This window comes from Eumetopias jubatus, unplaced genomic scaffold, assembly GCF_037043125.1.
Source record: "Eumetopias jubatus isolate StellerSeaLion01/CBP00866 unplaced genomic scaffold, mEumJub1_p1.0 scaffold_8, whole genome shotgun sequence".
In the NCBI taxonomy this organism is placed as follows: Eukaryota; Metazoa; Chordata; class Mammalia; order Carnivora; family Otariidae; genus Eumetopias; species Eumetopias jubatus.
This window is the reverse complement of record NW_028274814.1, coordinates 78,229,661-78,243,375: the sequence shown is the minus strand read 5'-3', so window position 1 is coordinate 78,243,375 and position 13,715 is coordinate 78,229,661. Positions and strand designations below refer to the sequence as shown.

The following is a 13,715-nucleotide window of genomic DNA, read 5'->3' as shown; positions in this document are numbered from 1 at the left end:
GGGCGGGGCCTGAGCCCCCTCCGCCCCTCCCGACCGGCTCCCAGAGAGCTTCCCAAAGCGAGCGAACCCAGTCCGCGCCCCTTGAAATGGAGACGGTGAGGAGCACGGGAGGGCGGCGGGGGGCGCTGTGGAGCCCAAGACCCTCGTTAGGGGACGGGGAGGCCTGGGCAGGGACCGGCGATGCACGAGAAGCCGGTGTCTGTCCTATCCCGTGACCCTGCCCCTCCGCTCCTTCGCTGGGCGCATCTCCTAGGACTGGGCCGCGCGGTGCCTACCTTACGTCCGTGGTACTCTCAGCCCGAGCTGGCAGTGACTCTGCTCTCCGTTAGGAACCCGAGCACACCTCGGCGATCTCGGGCCTCCTTTCCTCTGAGCACCTCAAACCTTTAGAGGTTTGCCAGAGAGAGCAGGGTTGTTGATTCGGCTTTCCTGGGTAAGGCAAGGGGCTTCCGAGGGACTCCCGCTTGCGGGTAGCACCTGGCCCCCGGTTGTCTGAGTGTGAGCCCTGCAAGCGCTGGCAGGAGGGAGATCAGAAAGACTTTTATGCTGCTTCGAGATGTCTAGCGAAGTCACATTGCCTTAATAAGACTGGAAAGTGGGCTCTCCCTGAAGGAGGGACTCTTTCAGTGTTAGAGGCCACTGTGTCCCTGGACAAGTTTAGGTTATGCCCTGCTCTACGATTCTAAGCAGGCGTGTTGGCATAGATCATTCTTGGCTAGCAGGCACTGAACAATTGTGGCAGGTCCCTGTCATCCTCCCAGAGATGTTGCAGGTAGCCTGCTACATGTTTGGATCCACCGTCACTCTCAGGAGCCTTTTTCTAGCACTCTGGAACCAAATATCCTCTGTCGGCCAGAGTAATTCTTCCGTGTCTTGATTTTTATCATCTATTACTGGCAGGTTCATCTTTCTTTGGGTCAGTCCCATGCCCATAGTAATTCCTTTACCACACCCTTTCTCTGCCTGCAGAGAGGTCCTGTTCCTCAAGTTCTAAAGGAGAAAACAGACTGAAGTGGTAAAGTGATTTGCAGTTGGGCACCCGGGCAAGGGAATCAGCTCTTACAGATTAAGAGAATTTTGAACAAAAATAAAAGGTCTGGGGCGCCTGGCTGGCTCAGTCAGGAGAGCATGTGACTCTTGATCTCAGGGTCGTGAGTTCTAGCTCCATGTTGGGCATAGAGTTTACATAAAAATAATAATAATAAATAAAGAATAAAAGGTCTGGTTCCACTAATGGCAAAATAACGTTATCAATTTTTATTTTACTCACAAATGTATTATGGTTTACAAAACATTTTTATATAGCTCTTCTAATTTAGTCCTCACACTTTTTGTATTGATTAGGTTCTTGGAATAGAAATTGTTTTAAAAAGAAGAAAAGAAAACCCTTGCTTTGAAAATGCTCAGCCTGCCTGGAGTGGGGGTGAGGGCAAACCAGTGACAGCTGTTATCGAAGGTAGACTGTAATAAATGCTATCATCAAGACGCAAACAAAGGACTGTGGAAGCATAGAGGAGGGAGAAATTACTATGAACCTAGGAGAGGGCATTGCAGGTTGAGAGAACAGTGTGAGCACAGGCATAGAAATCGGGGTATGTAGAGATTAATTGAGGGTGAGCCAGTGGCGTGATGTTGCTGGAGCTTTAGATTTTGCTTGCAGTGGGAGAAAAGATTGGAAAAGTAGGCTGAGGTCAGGTTGAAGGTATTGCGTACCACGCTAAGTTTGAACTTTGTTTTGTAATAAGGGGAGCCATGGACGCTCTGTGAGCAAGGCAGCGAGTGTGCTTTAGGAATGTTCTTAACAGCTTCTGCAAATGGATGGAGCCACTTCAGAAAGTAGTGAACTGCTAGTTGCTGGAGATAAAAGTCCCTTACAGACCTGAGATGCTTAGTAAGAGAACTTGGAGACAGCATGAAAGATGAAAAGGAGATAGATTTAGGACAGGGAGACCAATTTAGAGAACATTGCAGAAGTGAGAGGTAAAAGCCTAAGTTAAAACTGTGAAAGTGGAAAGGAGAGAAATGGATTTGAGACATTTCTAACATACCAGCTTAGTTGATGGATGTTAAGGACAAGTTTAGGTCATGCCCTGCCCTGCGATTCCAAGCAGACATATTGGCATAGCTCATTCTTGGAGGAATCAATACTACAGTCCTAGGCACCTATAGGAGAGCAATGCAAAAAAACAGAGATGGGAGCCCCAGTAAGAATAATAGGATGAAAGGACAGATGCTGTTTTGTACTGAAGCGTTTGAGGAGTCTTTGTGACATCTGTGGTTATCCAGCAAACAATTAGAAATGTGGATCGGAGGGGTGGGGGGGGGACACCTGGGTGGCACAGTCGGTTAAGCATCTGACTCTTGATTTCAACTCAGATCATGATCTCAGGGTCATAAGATCAAGCCCCATGTCAGGCTCTGCACTCAGTGCCAAGTCTGCTTGAATTTTTCTCTCCCTCTCCCTCTGCCCCTCCCCCCAGCGTGTGCGTGTTCTCTCTCTAAAATAAATAAATAAATCTTTGAGAAAAATGTGGATCAGGAGTCAGAAGAAACTGTGAGTCCATGTGTCAGATCTAGCCTGTGTCTCTATAATAATACTTTGTACTCATGTATTACAGTGGTACTTTCTCAGGTTTCCTATGTTATTAAAAGCAGAGAGAAGTGGACAGAATTATCCTCCTGTGTGGAGAAACAGGCAGAGAGATAAAGTCATATTCAGTAATGCCTGACTCTGTTGTGTAGGTTTCTGTATCTCTACCTGTACATCACTTTCTCCCTGTAACTTAATCTTAGGTCTCTCTGTTCACGGGAGTGTGCATCACTGTCATTATCAATTGAGAGTTAAAAAACAAAACAATTGAGATTTATGTGTAGAACCCCATGCTAGATACAAAGAAATATAAAATAGTTCTAGGCTTCCAGGAATTTAAAACCTGTTTGGATGGATAATAAACTAAAAAACTGTAGCACAGTGCAGGATGTAAGTATTATGTGATGGGTATAATAAACAGCTACACAAGTAGCCGTTTCTGTGTCTTTGTATAGATCTTTGTGAGACTATATTATCATGTGTGTATCTTTACCACTGAACAGCCCTCTCTCCCACTTATAAGTGATGAGGCTGTTGTTCCGATAGCCTTGCCAAAATGCCAGGCCAAGCTGATAGTCTAATGCAGCCCAGAGAGAAGAGAGGGTGATTATTCCCCTTCCCTCCTGCCCCCACCCTGGGCCATTAGGGGAGGGAAATTTAGAGCTGTCCTGCCAACTTGACCCTGTTTACCACCAACCTTCCAGGTTCAAGCCAAGGCCTTTAATTTCGTGTTACTACAGTAGCTATGTAGGTGAAGTATGCCTTTAAGTTAGTTTTGGTATGTTACCCAGAATAAATGGAGCCAAATCTGTTGATTCCAGTGGATTAAAATTAGCATGACCCCTCCTGGGTTCCTAGATAACAAGGAAATTTCCAAATGTTCCCACTTGAGGGAGCCCAGAGATGGTTCTGAAGGTTTCTCTATATTCAAAGCACTCTAATGTCAGACTGTCATGGTCAAAGAAGCTTGGAAAACCAGCATCCTCTAGGCTGTAGGAGCCTTTGACTCACAAGGTGCTAAGAGGAGTCAGGTCCCCAGTTTCAAAACACTTGTCCTCATCCACCCCTCAGTCATTCAAGCTTTAGCTCTCTGTGACAGTCAGCTGCCGGGATCCTCCCTAGATGTGGTCCTGTCTCTCTTTCTCTCTCTCTCTTTTTTTTTAGCACCCGCGCAGGAAGGGTGAGGGGTGAGAGAGAGAGAGAATCTTAAGCAGGTTCTATGCCCAGCTTAGAGCCCGATGTGGGGCTTGATTTCATGACCCTGAGATTATGACCTGAGCTGAAATCAAGAGTTGGACGGTTAACCCACTGAGCCACCAGGCACCCCTGATGTGGTCCTCTCTTAATGGTAAAGGGGCATGTCTATGATTCTGGTGTCTACAGCTAGGCTTAGTATTTGGGGGGAAGCAGTACTGTCTCTCTGGCTTCCTTGTTTTTATAAAGTAGATCTGTGAGAACCTTGTGGATTCTTAGATTTTCTAGTCTCAGCTTTTAAGTCTAATGTTTCATTAGGCATTGTGGTATATAAGGGCATAGGCTTTGGAACCATACAGATATGTGTTCAAGCTCCTGTTCTACCTCAGCCATGTGACCTTGGGCAGGCTGTTTAATATTTCCTGAGCCTCAGTTTTCTAATCTGTGAAAATGAGGCTAATAATAGTATTTACCTCAGGGTTGTTATGATTAAATGAGATAATATTTTAAGAGGGCCTTATGGTGCTTTAAATGACATCATTAGTTCACCAGCCTTTCTCATCATGCTTGGCCAGAATGGATGGAGCCTAGCATAGTCTGAATCTTTGTTCCTCTTTTCTCTCCAGGTCACTTCTTCAGATAGCTCCCCAGCTCTGGAAAATGAGCATCCTCAAGGTAAGTCTACTGAAGAAAGGAAACCGCTACGAAAGCAATAGCCCAATCCTAACTTGTCCTCAGCGGTGCTTTTGAATCTCTCTCAGGATGCCCCCTGGGAAAAATCAAAACTGGGCCAGATAATGTGCCAAACCATAACAAATCAGGATTAGTAATTTGGCAGGATCACCCAGGAATAAATCTTGGGCAGGGTGGGAATGACTAATATTTTCAGTTATCAAACCACTGAAATTTTTGAGGGAAAACTTCCATAGGCAACTCTGGGCTGGCTAACCATGTATCAGTGGTGCCTGTTATTTTCTGATTAGCCCAGAAACAATGCCACTAGGATTTTATCATCCAGTGAGCTCCCTAAAGCCACTGAGTGTACACAAGAAATTATAGAAAGGCCTTGAAAGCCCTTAAAACTAGTCTAGAAATAGAGGCACTAAACCCTAAAATCCAGGGCAGAGGAGAAGGCATTCTAGCACCTGCCCAAATAACTGGTTAGAATGGAATGGTCCAACCCTAGACTATCTAGAAAGAAGCAGAACTTACAGGCACCTCCCCTAAAGGATTTTATCCAGGAACACTCCTAGGTCTTCCCAGGACATGTTTATGGCATTAGGAGTACATGCTTTCTTAGAGAATTGAAATATGGGCTGAGATCTTAGGACGTATTATTAAGGGTCTGTGAGTTCTCCACAAGAATTTTTAAATGTTCTGTTTTCATTTTGTTGGTATCCTAAAAAGTTAATGTAGTCATATTTGAATTATCTGGGTGATATCTTCATAATTGAGTACTACCACATGATATCAGTGCCTATTTTATATTAGTACATTTGCAGTAGCACCAAGGCAAGGGTCAAAAACTCAAATTGTGAACCAAGCAGTGCTGTAGGCTGCAGATGACTATGACAGCCTATATAGATCTCTTCGTATCTAAAAGGAGGCAGCAACTATCCAGGTCTTGTCAATTGTCACTGTTCAGAAATTCAAGCCTAGTGTGGTCAGATCTGATTTTGAAAAAAATTGAGAATTTGGGTTTTTATGTTAATCTCCACATTTTTACAATTGGGGAACTGATTTAAATTATTTTTAAAATACCGAGAAAGCCAAATCAAATATGTTTATAAATCTGTGGCCTAAAATGATGGTATTTAACTATCAGTGGAACATGTCTTAAACTAGCATCAAAAGGCATGTTCTTGGGAACTCCTTAGCCCAGCCACCTCGGGCAAGGCAGGGGAGTTCCCAGGTGGGGGACACTTGGGACACTGGAGTCCCACAGAGGCCAGCAGCATGGGGCCACAAGAGGTTTCCTTTGAAAAACAGTAGTGGGCTTCAGTTAAAGATGGTGGATGGAGTACATGCATCTACTTTTGTTCTTTCACAAAAACCTCCTAAAGCCACCATAAAAGATTTTTTTTCAAAAGGTACAAACCCACCAGAATAGGGAGAATAAGAGAGGAGACAATAGTAATTGGAAGCTGGAAAACAGATGCAAGAGTGGTAAATCATTTAGCAGACCTGAGAAAACTGAATTACAGACTAGCAGCAGGGAAAGCCAAGAGAAGCATTGGAGATCTAAGAAGCAGTTAGATTCAGAGACTCCCTGCTCCACTGAGTGCAGCTAGGAAACTCCTCCTCCCAACTCTGGCAAAGACTGGAGGTCTGGAGAGGGGTTCAGGCCCAGTTGAGGGCTGAAGTACTATACTAAACACGGGAGCATAAAGCGAACTGCACTGGATGCCAAGATCCCAGTCCTTTCCCTAATCTAATTTCCAGAATGCTTACAGAAAAGACTTCACCCTCCAAGCACAAGATTGAATAAATAATCTTCTCCAGAATCCCCTTGAAGGGAAAGCCCTAAAAATACAAGTATTGAATGCTCCCCATCTAAACGGCTCACAGTCAACAAGACTTAACGTGTACACTTGAGCTGCCAATCAGCTTTAAAGACTGCACTCTGGGGCACCTGGGTGGCTCAGTCGGTTAAGCATCTGCCTCCAGCTCAGGTCATGATCTCAGGGTCCTGGGATCCAGCCATTGGACTCCCTGCTCAGCAGGAAGCCTGCTTCTCCCTCTCCCTCTGACCCTCTCCTCTCCCCCTCCCTGCTTGTGCTCTCTGCTTTCTCTTGTGCTCTGTCTCTCAAATAAATAAATAAAACCTTAAAAAAAAAAAAAGACTGCACTCTTAGAATATGGTTTGAATGCTCCTTTAAACCAAGGATAACCAGACATCTAAAGAAAGCGTCTAAAATAGGGGCGCCTAGGTGGCTCAGATGGTTAAGCATCTGCCTTCGGCTCGGGTCATGATCCCAGGGTCCTGGGATTGAGCCCCACATCTGGCTTCTGGCTCAGCGGGGAGCCTGCTTCTCCCTCTGCCTCTCCCCCTGCTCATGCTCTCTCTCTCTGTATCTCTGTGTCTCGAATGAATAAATAAAATCTTAAAAAAAATTTTTTTTAAATGTTTAAAAAAAAAAAAAGAAAGCCTCTAAAATAAAAAGAAAAGTGATCCAAACTGCTCCCCCCAACCGAAGAAACAAGCAGGGGAAGGAAGCAACGGAAAGAAGAAGTCAATGCATAGAGAAGAAAACTTTTAAAAATTAACATTAATATAACTCAGATAAAGAACCTATTTCCACCATGCAACAAATAGAGGATGTCATTTTTTTTAAAAAGGAATTTTCAGAAAAGAAAGAGGAGCTCTTGGACATTAAAAATATAATAGCAAAACAAACTTTTTAGAAGATTTTATTTATTTAATTGACAGAGACAGTGAGAGAGGGAACACAAGCAGGGGGAGTGGGAGAGGGAGAAGCAGGCTTCCCGCTGAGCAGGGAGCCCGATGCGGGGCTCGATCCCACGACTCTGGGATCATGACCTGAGCTGGAGCAGTCGCTTAACCAACTGAGCCACCCAGGCGCCCTAATAGCAAAAATTTTAAACTAAGTAGGAGGTTTGGAAAATTAAGTTGGGGAAGACTCCAAAAAAGTAGAATTAAAAATCAAAGAAGTGTGGTGCCTGAATGGCTCAGTTGGTTAAGCTCTGACTCTTGATTTCAGCTCAGGTCATGAGCTCAGGGTTGTGAGATCGAGCCCCACACTGGGCTCTGTGCTGGGCGTGGAGCCTGCTTAAGATTCTCTCTCTCCCTCTCCCTCTCCCTATGCCCCTCCTGCCCCCTCAAAAAAAAAGTGGGGTGCCTGATTGACTCAGTTGGTGGAGTGTGTGGCTCTTGATCTTAGGGGCTGTGATTTCAAGCCCCATGTTGGGTAGAGATTACTAAAAAATAAAATCTTTTTTTAAAAGCCCCAAAAATCAAAGAAGTGAAAAAAAGAAAAAGAAGCGTAAACTAGGAGAGATAAGGTATTTTATTTAACAACAGTAACAACAAAAACAACTCACCAAATAAAACAAGAACAACCTTAAAGGGTCAGTCTAGGAAGTCTGATATCTAAATAATAGGAATTACAGAAAGAGAAAAAGGACAACACAGAGGGAAGGAAGTAGTCAAGGAAATAATTCAAGAACATTTCCTGGAACTGAAGGACATTAGTTTTCATATTGAAAAGACTCACTGAGTATTCAGCACAGTGGATGAAACTGACCCACCCAAAGCACAATCATCATGAGATTTCAAAACACTGGAAACAAAGAGAAGATCCTGAGTTTCCAGAGAAGAAGACAAACAAACAAACAAAAACAAGTTACATAAAAGGAATCAGAATTGCCTTGGACTCTCAACACACCAGAAACTAGAAGGCAGTGGGGCAGTGCCTTCAACATTCTTCAGGAAAATAAATCCAAACCTAGAATTCTATATCCAGCCTAATTATACATCAAAGATGAGGGTAAAATAAAGATATCCTGCAGGCTGCAAGGTCTCAAAAAATTTACCTCCCATGCACCCTTACTCAGGAAGCTACAGGAAGATGTATAGCACCAAAACAAGGAAGAAAAAAAAAAAGATGAAAACATAGAGTACAGGACACAGAAGTGCCAATACAGGAGAGACATGAAAGGGGGCCCCTGGATGGTGATGAAGGAAGATCTCCGGAGGACAGCTGTGCACACCAGCAAACCAGCACGGATTTGAGCAGGTCAGAAGACTCCTGAGAGACTTCTCTGGGTGGTTTACATTGATAGACTGTCTAGTGCTTCTGAATTTCTTGAAAGGAGATCTAAACAACTGGTAGAGTTTGGGGTTGAATTAGTTATGAATACTTGAATTAGTTATAAAAAACAAAAAGACAAGACAGTTACTAACTCCAGGGAAAACAAAGTTGTGAAAGAAAGAAAAAAAAGAAGTCAGGAGTTTACCACTGGGCTTAGCTCCGAAGAAGGAATATTCAGTCAAAATTATTTAAATACTAATGTAACCAACATTATAGGTTAACTTCTGGAAGAATGGGGAGATGGGAAGTGCTTGTTTGTGTTGGGGTCCTGGTAGGAGGGAGAACTAAAAATTCTCATATTCCTTGGATGATCATAGATAATGCCCCAAAATGGAAAAATAAAGCCAGCAATATAAGGTTGTTATTTACAGCCCTAGTAATAAGTGCCAAAGTAATCAGCTAAAAGAGGTCTCATCTCTGAGGAGGGGTAGGACAGGGCAGTAGGTGCCAGGGACGGCAGTTTTTCTTAACAAAATCTCTTGAACTGTTTGGCTTCTTAAACAGTGTACCTTTATAACGGGTAAGAAATTAAACACTAAAAACAACTGGCATAGGATTTTAAGATCATGAACTTTGGACTCAGGTCTGTGTTTAAGTCTTTCTTGCCACTTACTAATGGTGTGACCTTGAGCAGTTTATTTATCTGCTTCCCACCTGTTTTTCTCATCTGAAAAATGAGGACAGTATTTGCTTTACAGATTTGTTGTAAGGATTAAATGATGTGATATTTTTAAAGTACACATAGCGTAGTACATAGCACATCCAGGTGATTATTTTCTGGGTTGCTTCTCCAGTTTAGAGGAAGCAATTGAAGTCAGAGGAATGGACAGGTAAACACAGCCAGGATCTCCCATTTGTCTAGAGTAGGTGGGGTGATGTCTGATTCACGGGGTCATCCCAGGATGGACTCTCAGGACGTTTGGGGCCAGGTTCATTAAGCACTGGGCTCCAACTGAGTCTTGATCTGAAATGGCCCAACTTGGACCATGACTTTCTCATCTGCAGATCTTAGAAGAATTTTAAGAAGCTTACTTGAATTTTAAGAAGCCTAATTACGTCTTTGAGAAAAGAGAACAAGTGAAAATGTGCTTAAATATATGAAAGGGGAAATTTAAGTTAAAGATGAGAAAAAACTTTGAGACTAGAAGAGGTTAATGAAAGATATTAATAGATTTTCTGTTTCAGTAGCCATCTTTTGCCTGAGGAGCCAGTAGAGTCCTACCTGGAGATGGGGGTTGTATGAAATAGTTTCTAAGGGGTTTATCTAGTTTTTCTGGGAACAATAGGAACAAAACAGAAAAGGGGCCTTGTAAAAAAGCAGGCTCTAAATATTGGAACAACTACACTTTTAATTTCTGCCTCTTTTGATTGTGAGTCGTTGCATGGAAGGAAGCTTCTAACTATCCCACCCTATGCAGAGACCCCAGAATCCAACAATAGTGTGTATACTTCCTTCATGAAGTCTCATCGCTGCTATGACCTGATTCCCACAAGCTCCAAATTGGTTGTATTTGATACTTCCCTGCAGGTGGGTGAAATCCTCTTCTCCCATCCCCCTTCCTAGGAGCCTCTGGTTCAAAAACTCTCATCCTATCTCATCCCAAGGGTAATATCCTTGTCCTTATATGGGTTTAGTCTCATGTTTTCCCTAACATACCCAACCCCTGTTCTTTTAAAGTCTTGCACCCTGTGAATTTTCCTTTGTGATGAGTTCTCTTTTGGCTACAGGTGAAGAAAGCTTTCTTTGCTTTGGTGACTAATGGTGTACGAGCTGCCCCTTTGTGGGATAGTAAGAAGCAAAGTTTTGTAGGTAGGCAAAAGTTTCTGGTACACAGTATTATTGGCATCTTGTGCTGGGCAGGGAGAGAAACTTTGGGCAGTGCTGAGGGATCTTGTCTTGGCTTCTAGGCATGCTGACCATCACCGATTTCATCAATATCCTGCATCGCTACTATAAATCAGCCTTGGTAAGACGCCAAAGCCCAATGACCCAAGTCCCTCATTCCTAGTTCCTTTCTTCCAAGCAAACTACGAGGGGTTAATGAAGCGCAAGTCTCAAGTCCTGTGCTTCTCTTTCCAGGTACAGATCTATGAGCTGGAAGAACACAAGATAGAAACTTGGAGAGGTATGTAGAGAACTGGGGGTTGTAAAAGGAAAAAGGGATGGAGAGTTTCCTGGGAAATGGTTTTCCATACCGGTATTTTGTGAACCTCCCTTTTCCCTTCAGAGGTGTACCTACAGGATTCCTTCAAACCACTCGTCTGCATCTCTCCTAATGCCAGGTGCGTTCCAGCTACCCATTTGTCCAGAAGGGGAAGAGCCTTGCCACCAGGGTAACTAAAGCCCTAGGTACCCAAAGATCCAGGGGCAGAAGAGAAACAATACTCTTCTGCAAACACACACACACACACACACACACACACATTCACACACTCTATAGGTCTGGTTTGAACACTGCTCCCCTCTCCCAATCATTAGTTTTCCCTGTTTATAAACACACTCTTAGAAGCTATTTATTCATCTCAAGCTCAGCACTGTGGGACATCATTATCCCCCACCTTCCCACAGCTTGTTCGATGCTGTCTCTTCATTAATTCGAAACAAGATCCACAGACTGCCAGTTATTGACCCGGAATCAGGCAACACTTTGTACATCCTCACCCACAAGCGCATCCTCAAGTTCCTCAAATTGTTTGTAAGTGTCCTCAGCCTGGTTTTTACTTTTTTTTTTTTTTTAAGATTTTTTAAATTTATTTATTTAACAGAGAGAGAGAGCGTAAGCAGGCAGAGCGGCAGACAGAGGGAGAGGGAGAAGCAGGCTCTCCACCGAGCAGGGAGCCTGATGCGGGGCTCGATCCCAGGACCCTGAGATCAGGACCTGAGCTGGAGGCAGACGCTTAACGACTGAGCCACCCAGGCGCCCCTTTTTTTTTTTTTTTTTTTTTAAGAGAGACAGAGAGCAGGGGAGGTGTAGGGACGGATGAAGAGGGAGAAAGAGAATCTTAAGCAGGCTCCACAGCCAGCACGGAGCCTGACATGGGGCTCGATCTCATGGCCCTGAGACCATGACCTGAGCTGAAATCAAGAGTCAGACACTTAACTGACTGAGCCACTGGGTGCCCCTGGTTTTTACTTCTTATATACTGGGTTGGAGGGTTATCCAAGGCTGGTGTGGGGGTTCTTGAAGATGAAGCTGATGGTTCTCTCCTCAGATCACTGAGTTCCCCAAGCCAGAGTTCATGTCTAAGTCTCTGGAAGAGCTACAGATTGGCACCTATGCCAACATTGCTATGGTCCGCACCACCACCCCTGTCTATGTGGCTCTGGGCATCTTTGTTCAACACCGAGTCTCAGCACTGCCAGTAGTAGATGAAAAAGGTGAGAGAGTGCGCAGAACAAGAGGGGAGGCTCCAGGGAAGCCAGGGTGGTTCTGGGAAAAATCTGCTGTTCCTCAGGTCAGCCTGGAGGGTGATGCTATAGGCAGGGGGGCCTTGGATGCTTGGATGCCAGATCCTCCTTGCTGATCTGCCTCTGTCCCCCTAGGGCGTGTGGTGGACATCTACTCCAAGTTTGATGTTATCGTGAGTGATTGCGGAGGGGCTGGGAGGTAGGGAAAGGAGCGGGGTGTTGAATATGGAGAGGGAGAAGAAGAGAGTCTCTTCTGGGACCTAAGGGTTTTAGAAGCTTCTAAGCTTTCAAATCCAATTTGAAAAGGAATGAGTTGGGTGTGGCTTGTGGGCATGGCTAACAACTGCCCTGAATCCCCCTTGTGCGGTTGGGTGGACTTAGGGTTTGGGGGCTGGCTTCCTTGCTTCCCTGCAAGCACCTTCCTCTCTCTCCCCAGAATCTGGCAGCAGAAAAGACCTACAACAACCTAGACGTGTCTGTGACCAAAGCCCTGCAACATCGATCCCATTACTTTGAGGGTGTCCTCAAGTGCTACCTGCACGAGACTCTGGAGACCATCATCAACAGGCTGGTGGAAGCAGAGGTAGGGAGGCCAGTGACTCAGAAGGAGCTGAGGGGAGCAGCTTTGAGTGTGGGGTTTGGCAAGGTGGGTAGGGGTTGAAGGGCTCATCCTAACTGAGGACATCACTAAACATCCCTTTTCTCCCTTGTTGCTCCGTGCAGGTTCACCGACTTGTCGTGGTGGATGAGAATGACGTGGTCAAGGGGATTGTATCACTGTCTGACATCCTGCAGGCCCTGGTGCTCACAGGAGGAGAGAAGCCCTGAGCTGGGGAAGGGGTCAAGCAGCACCAGGGGATATACCCCACTTACTGCCTGCCCAAAGTTCTAGGAACCACAGGTGAAACCTTGAGAGAATTGTGACTCTGTTCCCTGCTCAGGAGCCAGGGAGGGTGCGGGGGGAGGAAGAATGGATTTTTAGCTGTCCTTATCCTCATGCATACAGCCTAGCCCATCTTAGCCCCAGCCCTCTTAGATGTAGCCCCCTTTCTGGGTGAATGATGGGCTGTGTGCCCCTCAGGCCAATTCTGATCTCTGAGAGATCCCCAGACCTCACCCAGCCTTTGCCTCTCTCTCTGCCCCTGACTCCACCCTAAGATAATAGCACAACAAAACTCTTCCTAAAGATATTTTTATTCATCCTGTTTCATGCTATACGGAGGAGGCTGAGTCCATTTAGTGACTTTTCTTCCCATAATGGGAGTGGGGAGGATTGTGGGGAGGAGGGCCTTTGGGTTCTTGTGCTAAGTGCATATGAAGGGAGATGGGGGTTAGGTGGAGGAGGGCAGAGTGATTAGCTGAGGTTATTGCTTTTCATAGCAAACCTAATTAAAATGACAGGAACCTCTTCATGGTATTGCTTGATTGTTTGATTCTTGTAATTGGTAGATACTACTGCTCCAACCAACCTACTTCATATGGCTTCTTCAACTTATTACTAACAACAACAGGAATAATGGCACATACACACAATATATGTAAAACTGTGTCACGCACCATGCTCGGTGCTTTACGTCTATTAATTCATTTAAGCCTCAGAACAATAGTAGATAGGATTCCAGTTTTACAGATTAAAAAAACAAAAACAAAAGCTGAGGCAGAGGCTAAGTAACCAGCCCAACGCCACACA

At 44.7% G+C, this 13,715-nt stretch overlaps 1 protein-coding gene across 5 annotated transcripts; it reads left to right on the top strand.

Annotated features, from left to right (window-relative positions):
• The first annotated feature begins 14 nt into the window (after positions 1-14).
• Positions 15-13,437, top strand: PRKAG1 (protein kinase AMP-activated non-catalytic subunit gamma 1). Of its 5 annotated transcripts, XM_088026050.1 has the most exons (13): positions 19-95; positions 1,345-1,456; positions 4,411-4,459; positions 10,035-10,144; positions 10,345-10,426; positions 10,525-10,583; positions 10,697-10,742; positions 10,845-10,899; positions 11,186-11,312; positions 11,830-11,995; positions 12,161-12,198; positions 12,462-12,608; positions 12,749-13,437. In XM_088026050.1, the coding sequence occupies exons 4-13, from the start codon at positions 10,073-10,075 to the stop codon at positions 12,851-12,853; spliced, it is 897 nt and encodes a 298-aa protein (XP_087882176.1). In that variant the 5' UTR covers positions 19-95; positions 1,345-1,456; positions 4,411-4,459; positions 10,035-10,072; the 3' UTR covers positions 12,854-13,437. The 5 variants fall into 5 exon arrangements, with proteins under 5 accessions (XP_027981396.1, XP_087882179.1, XP_087882176.1 ...); XM_028125595.2 differs by lacking the exon at positions 1,345-1,456 and having other exon boundaries at positions 15-95; XM_088026052.1 differs by lacking the exon at positions 10,035-10,144.
• Positions 13,438-13,715: the final 278 nt, after the last annotated feature.

Excerpts from the sequence above, each read along its gene's own strand:
- PRKAG1 (XM_028125595.2), top strand. Across the intron at positions 10,427-10,524 it reads TAAGAAGCAAAGTTTTGTAG|GCATGCTGACCATCACCGAT; the intron begins GTAGGCAAAAGT and ends CTTGGCTTCTAG. Across the intron at positions 12,609-12,748 it reads ACAGGCTGGTGGAAGCAGAG|GTTCACCGACTTGTCGTGGT; the intron begins GTAGGGAGGCCA and ends TGCTCCGTGCAG.